The 18,492-nt window shown below is 42.6% G+C and overlaps 1 protein-coding gene across 2 annotated transcripts; it reads left to right on the top strand.

Moving 5' to 3' along the window:
• Nucleotides 1-2,328: 2,328 nt before the first annotated feature.
• LOC140428303 (troponin C, skeletal muscle-like) lies at nucleotides 2,329-16,989 on the top strand. Of its 2 annotated transcripts, XM_072514633.1 has the most exons (7): nucleotides 2,430-2,444; nucleotides 4,762-4,867; nucleotides 9,568-9,625; nucleotides 11,682-11,825; nucleotides 11,938-12,052; nucleotides 16,311-16,447; nucleotides 16,542-16,989. In XM_072514633.1, the coding sequence occupies exons 3-7, from the start codon at nucleotides 9,571-9,573 to the stop codon at nucleotides 16,571-16,573; spliced, it is 483 nt and encodes a 160-aa protein (XP_072370734.1). In that variant the 5' UTR covers nucleotides 2,430-2,444; nucleotides 4,762-4,867; nucleotides 9,568-9,570; the 3' UTR covers nucleotides 16,574-16,989. The 2 variants fall into 2 exon arrangements, with proteins under 2 accessions (XP_072370732.1, XP_072370734.1); XM_072514631.1 differs by lacking the exon at nucleotides 4,762-4,867 and having other exon boundaries at nucleotides 2,329-2,444.
• The last annotated feature ends 1,503 nt before the right edge of the window (nucleotides 16,990-18,492 follow it).

Consider the following 18,492-nt stretch of genomic DNA (forward strand, 5'->3'; position numbering starts at 1 on the left):
AGTACATACAAATACAAATACACATAGAATGCATATACCTTTGACAGAGAGACCACAGGTGATCTCTTCCTGTGGCCTCGGAAATGTTAAACAAAGAATGTGAAAAATTACAATTATCTGGCATGTCTTCTGATGTTTCAATCAATAAACCTTTTTAAAAAAGCATGGTTAACCCTTGTATATGTGTTTGAAACTACTTGAACTGCTGGTGGATATGAAATACAGGACTAAAATCTTAACTCCACTTCCCCCGTATGGTTCATGCCTATTGAATTCAAACGGTTTAAGTAGAGAATGGGTGAAGAGTGTGATGTCCTGGGCAACACATAATGGAGCAAACAAAATCCCACAGACTGCAGCATTAAATCTACATCAAAACGAAAGCAAAATGTCATATTATGTAATCAGTCCTTTCAATGGTATAATTCAATCCACCCATGGTTTGATATTTTTATGCATTCGTCCATAATTATATCATTATTGAAATTCAGTTTGTAACGTGCTTGTAAACAAAAAGTGATGTAATATGAGGAGGTCCAACAAGACTTTGGTTCCGCTCGGAAAAGATAGTTTCTAATGTATCAGCGCAAGTAACATTTTTACAGTTTATATGAAGGATGTGCCAACCCCTTCCCGCTACCCAGGCCGTCCAATTTACCCACCCCATTCCCCATCCGTTTGGATAATTCAGTTCTGACCTATTAACCATCTAATTTCTATCCTTCTAGAGTTTGCTTCAGTGTTAGCTGTGTTTCGGTTCGTAGCACGTTCACCTTTGAATTCAATAGGTTGTGGGTTCAACTCTCCCTCCTGAGAGCAAAATTCACACTGACCCTCCAGCGCAATGTCGGGGGCGGGGCTTTCGGATGAAATGCTCCGAGGCCCCGTCTTCTCTCTCCAGTGGATGTAAAATAGCCCATTGCTTTGTTGTATCCTGGCTAATATTCATATTTTAATCAACATCACAAAAGCAAAAAAGATTATCTGCTCATTATCGCATTGCTGATTGAGGGAGTTTACTGCATGTGTGTTTCCTAAAGAAAAGCAGTATCTATGCTTCAAAGGTTGTAAAGCAATTTTGGAAATCAGGGGTCAAGAAAGGTGCTATATAAATGCGTTTTAAAAATTCTTTAATGTGTGTGGAGGGTAATCGGAGAAGTATTCCAAATGATTATTTCACCTCAACCCTTCATGATATCTTTCTCGTTCCGAGATGGCCAATTGTGTAAGAGCAAGACCTGAAACATTAGCTCAGTTTATTTCTCCACGGATACTGCCAGACCTGCTGAGCGTTTCCAACATTTTCGGTGGTATCCCTCTCCCCCCGCCCCGCCCCCACCACAGACTGCCGCACAGCTGAATATGTGTGAATGCGGAAATACGAATTGTCTGTTAAAGTTTAAACCTGCACAACTTCCCCAGAAAAAAAGTCGCTACTTCTCAAAATTATAAAAAATGGTTTTCGGGGTAAAAGATTTGAACGGGTGGTATGGTGGCACAGTGGTTAGCACCTCACTGCGTCAGGACCCCGGGTTCGATTCCGACCTTGGGTGACTGTGTCTGCGTGGGTTTCCTCCGGGTGCTCCGGTTTCCTCCCACAGTCTAAAAATGTGCAGATTAGGAGGATTGACCATGATAAATTGTTCCATAATGTCTAACGATGCGCAGTTTAGGTGGGGTTACCAGAATAGGGCGGGGTGGGCGTAGGTAGGGTGCTCTTTCAGAGGGTCAGACTCGATGGGCCGAATGGCTTCCTTCTGCACTTTCGAGGTTCTATGGGAGCGTTATCCTGGCCTTTCGTTTTCAAACGCTCCATTCTAGGATTTCACTCCCGATTTCCAGGATTTCATTCCCGATTTCTAGCTTTTGGGACATTTTATTTTTCTCTGGCTCCGATCTAATCTCCAGTGCGGAATGGTTGCTGATATAAGGCAGCCTGACACTTCAGACAACGATGGAAAAGAAAAGTTCAATTCTGAGTCTGTGTCCTTGTTTTGATACATGACCAAGAACACACTGAGTCATTTTATGACGGGTAGTGAGATTCGTGTTCGCATCACTGTAGCTATTATCATAAAACGTGTTTGGTTAAATGACGTTAGATAATTAATGAATAAACTGGATCCGTAGCAGACAGTCAAAACCTGAGGTGTCTTGGAATTTGACTGGAATCGGACACTTTATATAGCTTGTTTCGGCCGGAGACCTCCCTCGTAAGGTTGTAAAAAGCGGACACGTGTCCAAGTCGCATTCTCACTATTGGCTTTACTACAAGCAAGGTCATGAATGCTACAATCTCACTGGATATTCGGCTAATTAAAGAAAGAGGGCATGTTAAAAGCTGAACACCAAAAAAAAAGACTAGCTAACTAGTAGGAGTTGTGGAGGAGAAGCGTTTCAATTTACCCTGAGTTTCTGTGCCGCCTTAATAAGACAGGACAATGGTAAGCATGCACATTAAATTCATCTTTCCAGTGTGCTCTTTCATTCATTTCAGCGCCATGCTGATCTCATCCGGCTTGTATGAAATCGCTCCTGTAGCGTATATAATAATCGAGTGGGATTGTTCTGTTAAATCGGTGAAAACCGCTTGACTCTGCGCATAATTCGAATTGTCCAAATAATACTTTTAAAAATGTCGTGCTGCAAGTTCAGCCGCTACTTTAAAATAAAAGATAACCAGGAAGAAAGAAATTGTGTTAAATACATTCTCAGACAATCAAACCATGCAAGCAAATGAAAAGGGAGATAGCGGCGCACTGCGCCCTCGGCGCTTAACCACAACACCAATAAACCCATGTTACCTGCAGCGAGGCTGGACAGAACCATCATACAACAGAAAGTCGACAGCCAACTTCAACCAAGCAGTCTGGATTTTGTTGTGCAAACAAGCAACAAAGTTTTGAAATTGCAGATAGGCAGGATGCTTGCAAACGTGCATTTCATTTTTGTTTACAAAACAAGAAAATTAAACTTCAAAGATTCAATCGATGGGTCTCGAAAAGGACATTTATTTAAATTAATACTTTTGCTCACAGAGCGACAGGTGAAAGCGCTAGGTGGTACCAGATTAAATACAAATCTCCAGATTCAGAGAGGCAGAAAATCCCAGCGGCTACTTTCAACACCCTAAACAAAACAATGCAGACAAACAATAAACAAACACAGATTTGAAATAGTCAGAGGTTGCCTCCCGGTTTCTTTTTCTCTGTGAATTTTCCTGTGATTTGAGTACGGTTCTTCAAGAGCTCGCAGCGACCCGCTGTATGTACAAGAGCGAACGAAACAGATAAAAGGTGGAAGATTCGCTTTATAAATAGAGTGAAATGAAGGACTCCTTCACTTACGAGGCACATTCCTATGGCTAAAGTTTCTGGATTAAGCAAGTGGCTCATCGGGGAGCTTCGACTTTTCCACCTTCTCGACCTTTAATGGACTGGCTGATTTCGAAATGTTGGCAGGAAAAAAAGCTCGGGAAAAAACGAGGCTTCTCTACGGACATTTAAAAAAAAATCTATGTATTTGAAGGATACATGTGCAGTGCCAGCTGGAGTCACTTCACCCAGCACTCTCAAACAAAACTGAAATAACATCGAATAGCTTGTCACCGAGTGTCGATTACAATGTGCGTGTAAAACTCTCACCAAAATTATTGACAATTGCTTTTATTTGATTGAGAGCGACAGAGAGAGAAAAATGAATGAGCATTCAAATGATGCAAAAAATAGAAGTTAGGATCTGGGCTGATTATGCTTAATGGAGACTGGTCGAGTCAGGCATTTATTTCACTCAGAGCGATGGAGTATCAAGTGAAACTACAAGTACAGCCAACCTTCCTCAACTTGCTGATTACTTCAACCCTTAGGCTCTCTCCCGACTAATTTAAACCTCTGAAGGAGGAGTCTCCTTGCGAGTCCGATTGCCCTATTTTGGAATCTTGAATGTTCCAGTTAAAAATATCTCATCTTCTCTTCTATCGCAAGATCCCTCTGATATGCCAAACATTTGCCTCGGCGGCTGCCGCCCAGTGATGTCTGACTGGAGCCATTCAGAGTTCAGCCTATTCGCCTCAATATTATCATAAAAACGAAGCACTTCCATTCAAACTAAAGGCGGACATTCGTTCAGATACATACATGCAATAGAGGCTATTTAACATGATCAGTTGAAGTACACTCCCAATTTAAATTATTACAGGACAGCTAAATCTGCACCACCCGCAACATTTGGTTATGTTCAAATAGGCTTAGTGTAAAAACTGGGCGGCATGGACAAGTTGGGCCGAAGGGTCTGTTTTCATGCTGTAAACCTCTATGACTATCTAAGTCATGAAAAAAACGTGATCAGTGGGGGCCTATCGACCAATGAAACCTCTTCGTGTTGTTGAGGCGACCCGCTGAGGTAATTTTAACCCAACTCGCCGGTGGGCGGAAAACTCGTGCGATCGAGTGGGACGTGAGTTTTTACAGCCCGCCCAAGATTACTCTCCATTGATATCAATGGCGTGCAATCGGGCAGTGTGGAAAATCGGCGTTACGCTCGAACTGGTCAGTTTGTCAAGGTGCAGGATAGGATAACATTGCCCCGGAATCGATATCGCCCCCCCCCCCCCCCCACCCCCCGTATTTGAGATTGTGTGATCCGGATGTTCTCCGTTTCACCCTCTGCTTCCTGGCGAGTGTGGGGTTATCTTTTATTTTGCCCACTCAGCAAAGTATTTTTTTTCTCCTCTTCGTCCCGCGATCTGATTTGCTGCTGGAGAAAGCCGACGTCGGCTGGATTGCTGAGGTAAATTTGCAGACCAAGTGACATTCATACTGTCGCCACTGCCGAAGTCAGGAGTGGAGGTTGTCAAAACAAAACCGAGGTAAGGAAATATTGTGCACGCTACTTTCAACTAAATTTACACGGGAGCCAACCTCAGGTGGATAGGAATAAAACAGCAGCAGCATAAAAGCAAAACACTGCGGATGCTGGAAATCTGAAATAAAAGCAGGACATGCTGGATAAAGGCAGCAGGTGTGGCAGCATCTGTGGAGACAGAAACAAGAAAGAGTTCACGTTTCGGATCTTTAAACGGCCCTTCAGCAGATAGCATGGCATCGCTTTATAACAATTGGTGACATTCGCGCTTACATTTCTGCCTTTGCTTGCAACCCGCTTCGCCATACAGAGAACATTATTCTCCTTTAGGCAAATTGCATCTCCCTCACGTGTTTTGCTTACTTAAAAACGTAGTAATCGATTAGTGCAAAGCTTTGCAAGGTCCTACTAGGATTTATGTCGTGGATCCTCGGTAGTGAATGTGCTCCTTGTGTGGCGTAAAGTGAGCGGGGAAGTATACGGGTGCCTGATTGCTGAGATGCGTTGGGGTTCACTGCCCGCTTGAGCGATCCCACGCTCTCAATTGTTTTTAAACAGAAACATTTAAATCTATTTCAATTAGAGGACCAACTTGAAATCAACGTTCAAGGAAGCCGATGTGTGGCAGAATGATCTTGCTCTGTTTATTTAGAATGGGAGATTGGAGATTAGGATAACTTTAGATAGCAATGTGAAGATACCATTTTATATTCAAACAGCGGATGTTCCGACATATCCAGGTGTAGTTTATTCACCTCTCTGTCACCAATCTATTTGTTTTCCCATTATATATTTCACGGGTTCACCAACGAATCTGTTGCTAACATTTTCGAAGCTTCCCAGCGTGCGATCGGTAGATTTTTGTCAGCTAAAGGTGACAAAGGAGATCGGGCTAAAACATGTAAATTGAGTTGAGGTGCAGATTACCCCTCATCTAATTCAATGTAGGAGTAGGGGCTTATTGAAATGAAATGAAAATCGCTTATTGTCACAAGTAGGCTTCAAATGAAGTTACTGTGAAAAGCCCCTAGTCGCCACATTCCGGCGCCTGCTCGGGGAGGCTGGCGTCCTCCTGTCCCCATATCCCCATTCTACACCTCTGAATCTGCCTTATCGCTATTACTGAATGGACAGTGGATTTGCAGTTTGCAGTTCTCGGTTGTGTTAAACCCTGGTTGGCGTTTCCCCTTTAGAATGGTAGAGTTGTTTTTTTGTCTATGAGGATCCCACATTGCGCATGAACTGGAGGCTCAGTGGCTTCATTGGTCAGACATTACTGCTACAGGGGCCAGTGCCGCTGCCAATGTTGGAAGAGAGAATTTCCGAGACTGAAGGGGAAGCAGCGTTTTGGGGAGACTGATACGTTTCAACAACCACCCAAACAGCCAGGTTTGGGGAGGCAGTCGTGTAATGGTACTGTCACTGGATTATTAATCCAGAGACCTGGGGTAATCGTAGATTATCATAGAATTTACAGTGCAGAAGAAGGCCATTCAGCCCATCGAGTCTGCACCGGCTCTTGGAAAGAGAGCCCTACGCAAGGTCAACACCTCCACCCTATCCCCATAACCCAGTAACCCCACCCAACATTAAGGGCAATTTTGGACACTAAGGGTAATGCTCTGGGGACTCAGGTTAGAATCCCACCATAACAGATAAAAATCTGGAACTAAAAGTGTAACGATGACCATGAAACCATTGTCGATTGTCGCAAAAACCCATCTGGTTCACTAATGCCATTTAGGGAAGGAAGCCCTTGCCTGGTCTGGCCTACTTGGGACTCCACAGCAATGTTGTTGACTCTTAAATGCCCCCTCCAGGGCAATAAATGCTGGCCTAGCCAACCACACACATCTGATGAAAGGATTTATAAAGGTTAGAAAGGGGGTAGTGATGGATCAAGTACCTTCTGCTAACTAAACTGAGTTGCGGCCAGAATGGGGGGTTTCTACTTGCACAGATGAACATCATGAGGGGGTGGGCACTGTTTTCTAGAAGCTCAACTGGACCAGCCTGATAAATCCCTGCAACGAGAGACCGACCTCCTGACTACCCACAGGCTCTCCACCGCTTAAAAGGCACAAGTCGGAAGCGTAATGGAATATTCTGCTATTGCTTGGATGGCAGCATCCGCAAGCTTGGCTTATCGCTTTGATCCGGCATCTGACCTGAAATTCAGCAAGAGTCGGAACACCTCGGTCCATACTTGGAATAAAGCCAGGCAATAATGGAATGGGTAGCAGCTGAATGTATCTTGAGAGTGCCTAAAGGAGAGAAGAGTGGCAGAGGGGGATCTTTAAAAGGTTATAAGACGTAACGCAATGCCCTGTGCTAAATTTAGGAGCAACATTTTAAGATTGTGCCGCTGGAACAACCATTTATAGGAATAGAGGTCTCTTTGGCTAAAGTTATATAGCACAAGACCGGGCTGGGGGTGGAACGGCTGAGAGTGGAGTTGTGGTCTGATGCACCAGCTACTGAGCTATAACATTCGCTTAGCAACTGGAAAGCCGGTTCTGGGCCCCAGATTGAATGCGAGTCATGTTGGCACTATGGTGCAGCCACGCACACCTCGCACACGTACATGTCACGCCAATGAAGTTAGGAATTTACGGAGAAAGGAGGGAATTTGTATTTGAAGTAAAACAGCCGCGAAGGCAAAATGTAAAATATCTCAGGAACACAAGATCCAATGGAGCGCAGTGCAGACAGGTGTTACATATAACTGCCTGACCCGACCCGAGTTATAATTTCGCTTTCATATCACTGCACATAACCACCTTGATGGACATTCTCTTTGTATAACCACATCCTTCTACAGAAGCATCTCTAATTGTCTTTAAACACTGTATTGCTGGCTGTACCTGATTTGTGTGACATGTTCAGTCAGTCAGGTTTTGTGATGCGTTGCATATCTATGTGCGAATTTAAATGCAGAAGTTACCTTCTGGGGGTGGATAATGAGCATTGGTATAGCCCCATTCTTACTTTTAATGTATTAATTTCGTGAAGTACACCTCAGTATAGTTTTAAAATAATTACAATATAGAAATCATTGCAGTACAGAAATCATTACAGTACAGAAATCATCACAATACAGAAATCATTGCAATGCAGAAATCATTGCAATACAGAAATCATCACAACACAGAAATCTTGCAAGGCAGAAATCATTGCAATGCAGAAATCATCACAACACAGAAATCTTGCAATACAGAAATCTTTATAATGCATAAATCATCGCAATATAGAAATCATCACAACATAGAAACCTTGCAGTACAGAAATCATTACAAGAAATAAATCGTTACAATACAGAAATATTTACAATGCAGAAATCATTGCAGTACATAAATCATTACAATACAGAAATAATTACAATGCAGAAATAATGTTCCGGCACGGGGGGCAAGCGGCTTCCTTCTGTTTCAGTAATTGTATGTTTCTATGCTTCCATTTTGCTAATTGTATAACTGCTGGCAAAAAAAATAACTTTAAAAAGCGTCCCAAGGCTCAACGGTGGGTGTTGTCCAGTTGGCTTGTGTTGCCCTCTTTCAGCGGAGACAGAATTCCCTTATTAGACATTTCAAATATCACTCCAAAGCCAATAATCAACCGAATATGCTGTATCTTCGAGAGTAATGGTTAAAGTTAGAAGTAAACGAAGAGAACGCCACATTGGCTTGACAATAGGAGAGTAAGGAGTGGTACCCCTGTATATTCTGCAAAGACCCAATGGTATCTGGGAACATTGCCTCAGTGATACGGAAACAATTACCGGAGTGAGCCGGGCGGCTGTGTTGGCCTGAGCAATCCAATGATTCCAGGGTTCAAAAGGCCCCAAAACACAGAGGATCGGACAGACGGAAAGAAATTAGGGATGTTGCTGAAATGCTCTCCTAAAGACCTTCTTACGGTGAATTCTCCCAGAACGGTGCAGTGAAATAACCGCTCAGAGAATGGTGGGTAGACGGACTGACAATGCACTGGGCACATTCTGAAGCAGAAATTGCTGTTTCGGTAAAACTGAAATCCATATGGAGTTAAGGTGCTTTTTGATCGAGTGAAAGGGTGGTACACGCGCGAGGGTCTGAACGGTCAATTCCTGATCTTTTGGGAAATCTAAAAGCGTGGAACTAATCAGCAGGCCTCTTTCGCATTTTCAAAGACCAAAGACATGGGTGAATATTTCGGGTCTCGATCAAAAGATGAACTTTATCCGTTTATTGGTGTAGGGCTGCTTGTGCGGTGTAAAATGGTCAAGAGAGCTAATGATACAGAGACCCTCCAGGGGTGATTTAAAATAGATACATGGCTCCCCTGCCCTCACATTGCATTGTTAGGTCTGACTTTGTGCAGCTGCCAATTTGATACCGGCAGCGCCACAAAGCCAACACTGAAGTGTTATCAGAGTCACCTCTACCAAAGATGCAATTGAAAATACACCGTTCATGTATAAACCCATCCCCGCTGATGATTTTTAAGTTCCACTGATCCCTGCAACCTTTCTGTAAACAGTGAGATGCCTTCAGTCAGCAGGTAAAGATTGAACTGGGATTTCTGCCGGGGAGCATATCCCACTGTTTAATCTTGCTCGATAACTCACTCTTTATTTCCAGCAGAGGAAAGTCTGAATCATATTGCTTCTTCACCTCAACTTACCACTTTTTGACCACTTACTCAACCAGTTCTCTTCTGTTTCAGCCAATGACAGAACAACAAGCAGACGCGAGGTCTTACCTCAGCGAGGAAATGATCGCTGGTGAGTGCAAGATTCTAGTTGACGCTGTATTGTAGCACTCCAGGGTAAAGGAAAGCAGTTTATTATCATGTTGGGCGTGGGACAGCACGGCGGCACAGTGGTTAGAACTGCTGCCTCACAGCGCCAGGGACCCGGTTTCGATTCTGGCCTTGGGTGAATGTCTGTGCGGAGTTTGCATGTTCTCCCTGTGACTGCCTGGGTTTCCTCCAAAGAAGGGCAAGTTAAGTGGATTGGCCATGACCAATGCAGGGATAACGGGAAAGGGTGGGGGAGTGGACCGAGGTAGGGTGCTCTTTCAGGGGGTCGGTGCAGACTCGCTGGGCTGAATGGCCTCCTGCACTTTAGGATTCTATTGGTATATTTCAGGACATCCGCTTTGTTGGAATTAATACACAACTCTGATGCCCTCATTGCTTTTGGCTGTCAGCAGTGGCTGAGTGGTAGAACTTTCTCCTTCCACTCAGAAAGTTGTTGCCTGAAGTCCCACTCCAGGAACCTGAGCAGATAACCCAGGCTGACAAAATGGCACTGTTTAAAGAGAAGAGGTAGACACATCAGTGTCCTGATTGATTTCATAGATTTCATAGTATCCCTATTGTGCAGGAGGCCATTCAGCCTATCAAATCTGTACCGACCCTCAGACAGAGCACCAACACTGTCAACATCTCTAAATGAGATTATTGGATTGTTATCTCATTATTATTTGTAGGGCCGTGCTTTGATCGAACTGACAGCTACATCTTAAAGTATTGGTTTGGCTGTAAAGCACTTTGGGATGCACTGTGACCATGGGAGGCACTGTATCAATGCAAGTATTTCTATGTGAATAGGCCTTCCCATTTCTTTTACTGCAAATTTAGAAGGTAGTATTTATATTTGGTGTTTGCATCAAACTAGCCAAAAGAAACTCTGCAATGTATACAATCAGGAAGGAAACACATATCCCACGTCATTGTTGGCTGTCCTTCAGTTTGAGGATGATGTTGACTCAGGGTCCCAGGTTTCTTCCATGGGTCTTCATGTGACTGAACAAGCTGATTCTCAACCCAACGATCTTTGAGCACACGAGGCAAGATATCCCATGAGGGAATGGTATCCAGCATGTCGTGTGTGTAATGCAGACTATGTACTTTTGTTTTCTGATGTTATTTCTTCAACTAGCCCCTGCATAGCAGCCAAGACATGAACTGTGGATGAAGCAACCAAGCAGAGGGCTGAAAATTGGTTACATGAATGAAGAATCAATCATTTTTAAAATGGGACATTGAGGAGATTATCTCTTTGGGTCAGCTTAGTAGTTTGGTCTGTGGTGCTTATAACTGTGTTGGGTCTCAGGTTAGGGGCAAATTGGGGTTGGGGGGCAGCTTGAGTGGAAAACATAGGAATAAATGAACAGAAGAGAATGGTTGACTTACATGAGTAGGACATTAATTATTTGAAATTGTACAATGCTGGTTAATCAAAAAACATTTCAGGGTAATGTACAAGTTAGCAATCTTAGCAACTCAAACACTTCTTTCGTAATCAGTGCAGAACAGTACACAACATTACACTGTGAATGATACCTTGGTTTCCCACCATGTATTCAAATCTCAGATGGCAACAGTCCTTGGTACCAATTGTGTAAAGCATAAACTAACTCGAGCATTGACCTTTTGGGGTGACTGGCCTGTTTCTCAGCTGTAAATACCATGCACTATGTAACAAAAGACCAGCACTGCCTTTAATTAAACTGCATATCAATGACTAGGCAAAGATGTGCATACATTGACTGATCCAATGCTTATACATCTCTGAAACAGAGTAAATCTTTTTCTTAAATAAATTTAAAGTACCAAATTCATTTTATTTTCAAATTAAGGGGCAATTTAGCATGGCCAATCCACCTATATTGCATATCTTTGGGTTGTGGGAGTGAGACCCATGCAGACACGGGGAGAATGTGCAAACTCCATACGAATAGTGACTCAGTGCCGGGATCGAACCTGGGTACTTGACGGAAACAGAGTAAATCTAATAATAATATAACACTAATTACTTGCATTTCTTTTCATAGAGTTTAAGGCTGCGTTTGACATGTTTGATATTGATGGTGGTGGTGACATCAGCACCAAGGAGTTGGGCCAAGTGATGAAAATCCTGGGTCAGAATCCCACCAGAGAAGAGTTGGATGCCATCATTGAGGAAGTGGATGAAGATGGTAAGAATGTATTTGTCAAAAACACTTAGCAATTTGGCCTTTCTCGAACTTCTCTGAAATATTCATGGTTGACAATGGCCAGGTTTCATACTTCACTGTCCTCTTACCTTAGGAAGTGGAACCATTGACTTTGAAGAGTTCTTAGTGATGATGGTGAGACAGATGAAAGAGGAGGCGAAAGGAAAGTCTGAAGAAGAATTGGCAGAATTCTTCCGCGTATTTGATCAGTGAGTTGGATCTTATACTGCATTGACAGAACAATAGCCATTCAGAAACTCCATTGAGGGAGCAGTTTCTACAAAGAAGCTGATAGAATGAAAGGATAGGTTTTTTTCAGAAAATATTTAATTGAGGCATTTATTATTTTAACACTTTTAAACATCAAATTTCAATAAAAACAAAACCACAATAATATACCCAACAACCCCCCCGCCCCAGGCACAAACCCCAGCCAACATGGCTTACACAAACAGTGCCACCATCCCCAACCACCTCCCATGCCTCCCCCTCCCCCCTCCTCCACCTGCTCCCTGCTGACAGCTTAATTTTTCTCAAAGAAATTGATGAACGGCTGCCACCTCCGAGCAAACCTCTGCAACAAACCCCTCAAGGCAAATTTAATTATTTCGAGTCTGAGAAATTCCACCATGTCGCTAACCCACACCCCCGACTTCGGGGGCTCCGAGTCCCTCCATCCTAGTAAGATCCGTCTCCGTGCCACCAGGGAGGTAAGGGCCAGGACGTTGGCCTCTCTCGCCCCCTGGGCTCCCGGGTCTTCCGACACACCGAAGATCGCCACCTCTGGACACGGCACCGATGATAGGATACAGTTAAAGACCAGTAAAGTAAATGGAGCACTGTATCTACTTTAAGCTAAAATTAGTTAACTAACCCATTATAGCAATGAAGTAAATCTATTATGAAATGCAACTTTGAATATCATTAATTAATTTGGTAGAGACAATGCTTGAGACATATTCTTGGCTCTTGACATGAATTAAAAATGTGCCATTCTGCTCAATTTTCCTGTGGTGCATTTTCAAATAATCTGGAGAAGAAATAGCAGAAGCATTGCGATGAATAGGGAGGTCACTTATTACTTGGAAGGTGAGGGTCTTGCTGGGTAGAGGAACAATCTTGGAGTACAGGGTAGTTATTCAGATTGACACAAGGTGTGAAGCGGTGTACCAAAAGGGTCAGTGCTGGAACCACTGCGGTTCACAATTTAATACTTCATTAGAAAAAGGTGGTGTAGCATCAGAGGACTGATTAAATGCTAATGTAATTCATATATTTAAGAAAGGATGTTCTGGTCCTGTCTCAAACTGGTAGGCTTCTGGGCTTCATTCTTTGACACCATGTCGGAGATACTCCATGTACGTTTGGATCCATGTTGGCCGGTGGCCATATTCGGGGTGTAGGATTCACCAGTGATACAGTCAAGGATGAAGGCAGATGTCTTTCCTTTGCCTCGTTGACAGCCTGGAGGCAAATTTTGCTTAGGTGGAGGTCTCCCACCACGCCTAGTGCCTCTACTTGGCTGGGTGACTTTATATCATTTCAGCATTTGGAAGGGCAGCTCGGTGGCGCAGTGGGTTAGCCCTGCTGCCTCACAGCGCCGAGGTCCCAGGTTCGATCCCAGCTCTGGGTCACTGTCCGTGTGGAGTTTGCACATTCTCCCTGTGTTTGCGTGGGTTTCGCCCCCACAACCCAAAGATGTGCAGGCTAGGTGGATTGGCCATGCTAAATTGCCCCTTAATTGAAAAAAATGAATTGGGTACTGTAAAAAAAAATTATTATTGAAAAAAATTGCTGCATTTGGAGAAGGTCAAGTTCACCATCAGGGGGTCAGTGGAAAGGTTCTATCTAAGATGGCAACCGTTTGTTTCCTTTTTTAAGGAGTTAGTCACTGTCAGTTGTTAGGGGATTTAGGTTAGTTTTTGTTTGTAAGTTAATTAGGTGCTGTGTGTTGTTCTCCCTTTTTGATTGTGATGTTTTGCTTTTTTTCTCTTTGATGGTTTCGGGTTGCATTCATTATTATGAAAAATTATGTAATAAAGATATTTTTTAGCAAAGGAGGTAGAACATGACCAATCAGCTTAATATCACTGATGGAAAAATAATGGAATCCCTATCAAAGGAGAGAATAGATAATAATAATCACTTATTGTCACAAGTAGGCTTCAATGAAGTTACTGTGAAAAGCCCCTAGTCGCCACATTCCGGCGCTTGTTCGGGGAGGCTGGTACGGGAATTGAACCAGCGCTGCTGCCTTACTCTGCATTACAAGGCAGCAATTTAGCCCAGTGTGAACATACAAAAGGAGATGAACATACAAAAAGAAAAATTAAATAATTTGTACGCATTTCAAAATGGAAAATGTTGCTTGACCAACTTACTGAATCTTTGAGAAGGGAGATGGTAATGCAGTAGGTGTAATTGATCGGGATTTCCAAAGGAACTTACATAAGGTGTTCCATGATAGTCTAATGAATAACGTCAAAAAATACAAAGTTAAGGGACAAATAGCAGAATGGATTTCTAGCTGATTTCAAGATGAAAAACAGAGAGTGGGAGAACAGTGCAGTTACTCCATATGACAGGTGTAAAGTAGTGTTCCAAAAGCAGCAGTACTGGGACCACTGCTGTTTGCAATTTACATGAACAATTTGGACCTTGGAATCAAAAACATCATTTGGGGGGCAGCTGGGAAGAATAATCAATACTGAGAGGTGTTGTAATGAATTAGAGGAGGAGATTAATAAACTGGCACTTGGGCATGTAATTGGCAAATTAAGCTCAACACAGATATATATGAGGTATTACATTTTTGTAGAATGAATAAGGAGGTCACTTATTATTTGAAAGTGACGAGTCTTGGTGGGATAGAGGAACAAAGGGAGCTTGGAGTCCAAATACACCATTTATTAAAAGTTTCATAGCAGCTTAGCAAGGGCATACAAAAAACAAATCAAGTTATGGGCATTATTTCTCAAGGGAATAACACTGAAGAGTAGAGAAATTCTGCTAAACTTGTACTGAACCTTGGTTAAATCATATTATGTACCACATGAAATTATGGTCGCCATAATTATAGGGTATGGAGGCAATGAAGAGGGTGCAACAAAGATATACAAGTGTCATACCAGAAATTCTTGGGTATGCATATCAACAAAGGATTGACAGGCTGGGTTTCTCTTCTCTTGAAGAAAGAAGTCTGAGTGGTCTTTGAAATTAAGAAAGGTTTTGATGGACTAGATACAGAAGGAATGTTTTCACTTGTGGGGAAGAACATTACTCAAGGCCATCAATATAAAGTAGTCACCGAGAAATCCCAAAGTAAATTCAGAAGGATCTTCATTACCTAAAAAGGTGGTAAGAACATGAAACTTGCTACCACAGGGAGTGGATGAAGTGAATAGTGTAGATTCCGGTGAAGAAAAGCGAGGCAAGCGTTTATGGGAGAAAGGAATAGAGGGCTATGATGGTTGATTATTTTTAAATACCATCAGAATAGAGGAAACTGCATTTTGGGATACATGATATTAGTAATTTGAGACATAGTGTAGTAAGTGTAGTATGTTGAGAAGGAACAGTTGACTTTGGACAAATGGGTGCCAAAGTTCTGCATTGGGACTTACTTGCACCATGTATGGATCTTTGCAGACCAATTGGTAGAGATTTAATTTTTTTTTAGAATAACCAATTATTAGTTTTTTCAATTAAGGGGCAATTTAGCATGGCCAATCTACCTAACCTGCACATCTTTGGGTTGTGGGGGTGAAACGCACGCAGACATGGGGAGAATGTGCAAACTCCACATGGACAGTGACCCAGGGCCGGGATTCGAACCCGGGTCCTCAGCGCCGCAGTCCCAGTGGTATCCACTGCGCCACATGCCGCCCTGAGATTGATTTTTATGTGGGGCGGCACGACGCCAAGGACCCAGGTTTGATCCCGGCCCCGGGTCACTGTCTGTGTGGAGTTTGCAGATTCTCCCCATGTCTGCGTCAGTCTCACCCCCACAATCCAAAAAGATATGCAGGGTAGGTGAATTGGCCACGCTAAATTGCCCCTTAATTGGAAAAAAAAGAATTGGGTACTCTAAATTTAAAAGAAAATAAAAAATTCAAATTTTTTAAAAAGGGAAAAAGAGATTGATTGTTATGGTTAGGTTGTATCATGTAAACTAGAGATTGGCAGAAAGTAAAATAATAGAGACATAGATCTTTTCTCGTGGTTTCTTATGAATAATAATAATAATAATTGCTTATTGCCACAAGTAGGCTTCAATGAAGTTACTGTGAAAAGCCCCTAGTCACCACATTCTGGAGCCTGTTCGGGGAGGCCGGTACGGGAATTGAACCTGCGCTGCTGCCTTGTTCTGCATTAAAAGTCAGCTATTTAGCCCACTGTGCTAGACCAACCCTATGTTCCTCGGGCAGTTAACATTATGGAGATTCATACTTTGCATGTTGATTCTAGGAACGCTGATGGTTTCATCGATCGTGATGAGCTGAAAGAAATCATCCAGCTTGGTGGGGAGCAAGTTACAGATGAGGAAATTGATGAACTCATGAAGGAGGGGGACAAGAACAATGACGGAAAACTTGACTTTGATGGTATGCAAACAAATAATGTGAATAAAGTTCAAGTTTTTTTGTTCGTCATGTCAAATGAGTAAATTTTCAATCAAATCTCCTCTTTCCTTTACAGAATGGTTGAAAATGATGGAAAATGTCCAGTAAATGACCAACATTCCTCAGCAACACATTACTGTCTCATTTCTTAAGGAATTTTTGAAATGTCAACTTCCACCCCTCCTAAACAAAAGCAATTGCTCCTTTTGACATATGGCTCGGCCCTGCTTCCAAGATCACCAAACATAAAAAAGTTCACAATTTAATGAGTCATGTATTGTTGCCTTTCTGTAGCTAACTGATCAGACATCTGAAATGTATACGATGGCTGCAAAGAATGCAAAACCTCCGAGACAGGACTGGTGCTACACATAAAATGTGCTAGCCTTGCTGCTACAGTTCGTTCATAAAGGGGAAGGAACAACCTCCTATGTATGAAACTCTGAATGATTTTGCTACCAGCATAGAACACAGTGCCGTATATTCAAAACCCTTTCCTAATAAAGTTAATGTCATCTTTTTCAGCCAGTGGCTGTTGAATTTCATTTGGTGAATGACATGCTTAGTTGTCTGGATTTTTATTCTCCATTTTCAGAGGGAGACAAAGTTCAATTGCATCCTTCCAGTAGATCTTCATCTTGGTTAAAAAAAAACTTAATTGGTGCAGCGCACCTTCCATGACCACAGTATGCCCCAAATAACTTTACAACCAGTGAAGTGCTTTCAAGGTGTAGTTAGTGTTGTTTGCAGGAAGCATAGAAGCCAATCTGAATGTAGCAAACTCCCACATATAGCAATGTGATAATGACTAGACAATCTGCTTCTGTGATGGTGAGTGAGGAAAACACATTGGCTCGGACACCAGAGCCAACTCACCTGCTCTTCTTCAAAATAGTGCCATGGGATCTTTTGCGTCCATGTTTAACATCTCACTCATAATACAACCACCGGGATTCTTCATCGTCAGGATCCTCGGTCCGCCGACAGCGCACCCATGCCTGCGGGTTTTCCAACAGAGTAGGGTGGTCACAATGGGAAATCCCATTGGCCGGCTGCAGGAATCCTGCTGTCAGCAGGGGTGCGCCATGCTGGGCAACACGGCTGGTGGACCATAGAATCCCACCCAACACCTCTGACAGTGCAACACTCTTTCAGATCTATATAGTGTTAGCCTTGATTGTTATGTGCGTGCCCTGGAGAGGGACTTGACCCACAACATTTAGATTCACAGATGAGAGTACTTCCAGCCAAGCCACAGGACAAGTTGGTATTATTTGTGAAAATTCACTCTCATGTTTATTATAAATAAACTATTGTTTAGTTCATTTTAATTAAAAGCAGTGGGCTAAAGTATGAAATCATCAAATGAGAATTATAAATAAAAACATATCCCCATAGTTATCTGATGGTTCCAGGGCTAAATTGGGCTCCAACTCAGCAGAAACGTAACCTCCAAACTCCATGATGTCTGGGTTAACTAATAAGCATAAGAACATAATAAGTAAGAGGTGTTGGCCATATACTGTAGCCTCTAGAACCTGGTCTGCCATTCAACATGATAATGACCCATCTTCTGCCGCAACTCAACTTCCTCCCATATCCTTACATTCCCTCGGGGATAAAAAATCTTTTGCAGCACAAACTATATTCAATGATGGAGCATTCAGAATCATCTGATATAGACAATTCCGTAGATGCAGAACCCTCTGAGTGAAAATATTTCTATTTATCTAATTCGTAAATGATTTGCTCCTTAACCTGAGACTGCGACCCCATGCTTCAGATTCCCAAGCCATGCAAAATAACCTTTGTGTCAACTATGTCGAGCCCCTCCACAATCTTGTATATTTCAATGAGATAGGCCCAATTCACTCAGCTTCTCATAATAGGACATCCCTCTCATCCCAGGATCCAATATAGTGAACCTTTTCTGTACCACTTCCAATACAAGTATATTCTTCCTTAAATATAGAGATCAAAACTGCACTCCATGTGTGGTTTCACCAAACCAATTGTAGCAAGACTTC

The sequence above is a fragment of the Scyliorhinus torazame genome, chromosome 8 (genome assembly GCF_047496885.1).
Source record: "Scyliorhinus torazame isolate Kashiwa2021f chromosome 8, sScyTor2.1, whole genome shotgun sequence".
Lineage (NCBI taxonomy): Eukaryota > Metazoa > Chordata > Chondrichthyes > Carcharhiniformes > Scyliorhinidae > Scyliorhinus > Scyliorhinus torazame.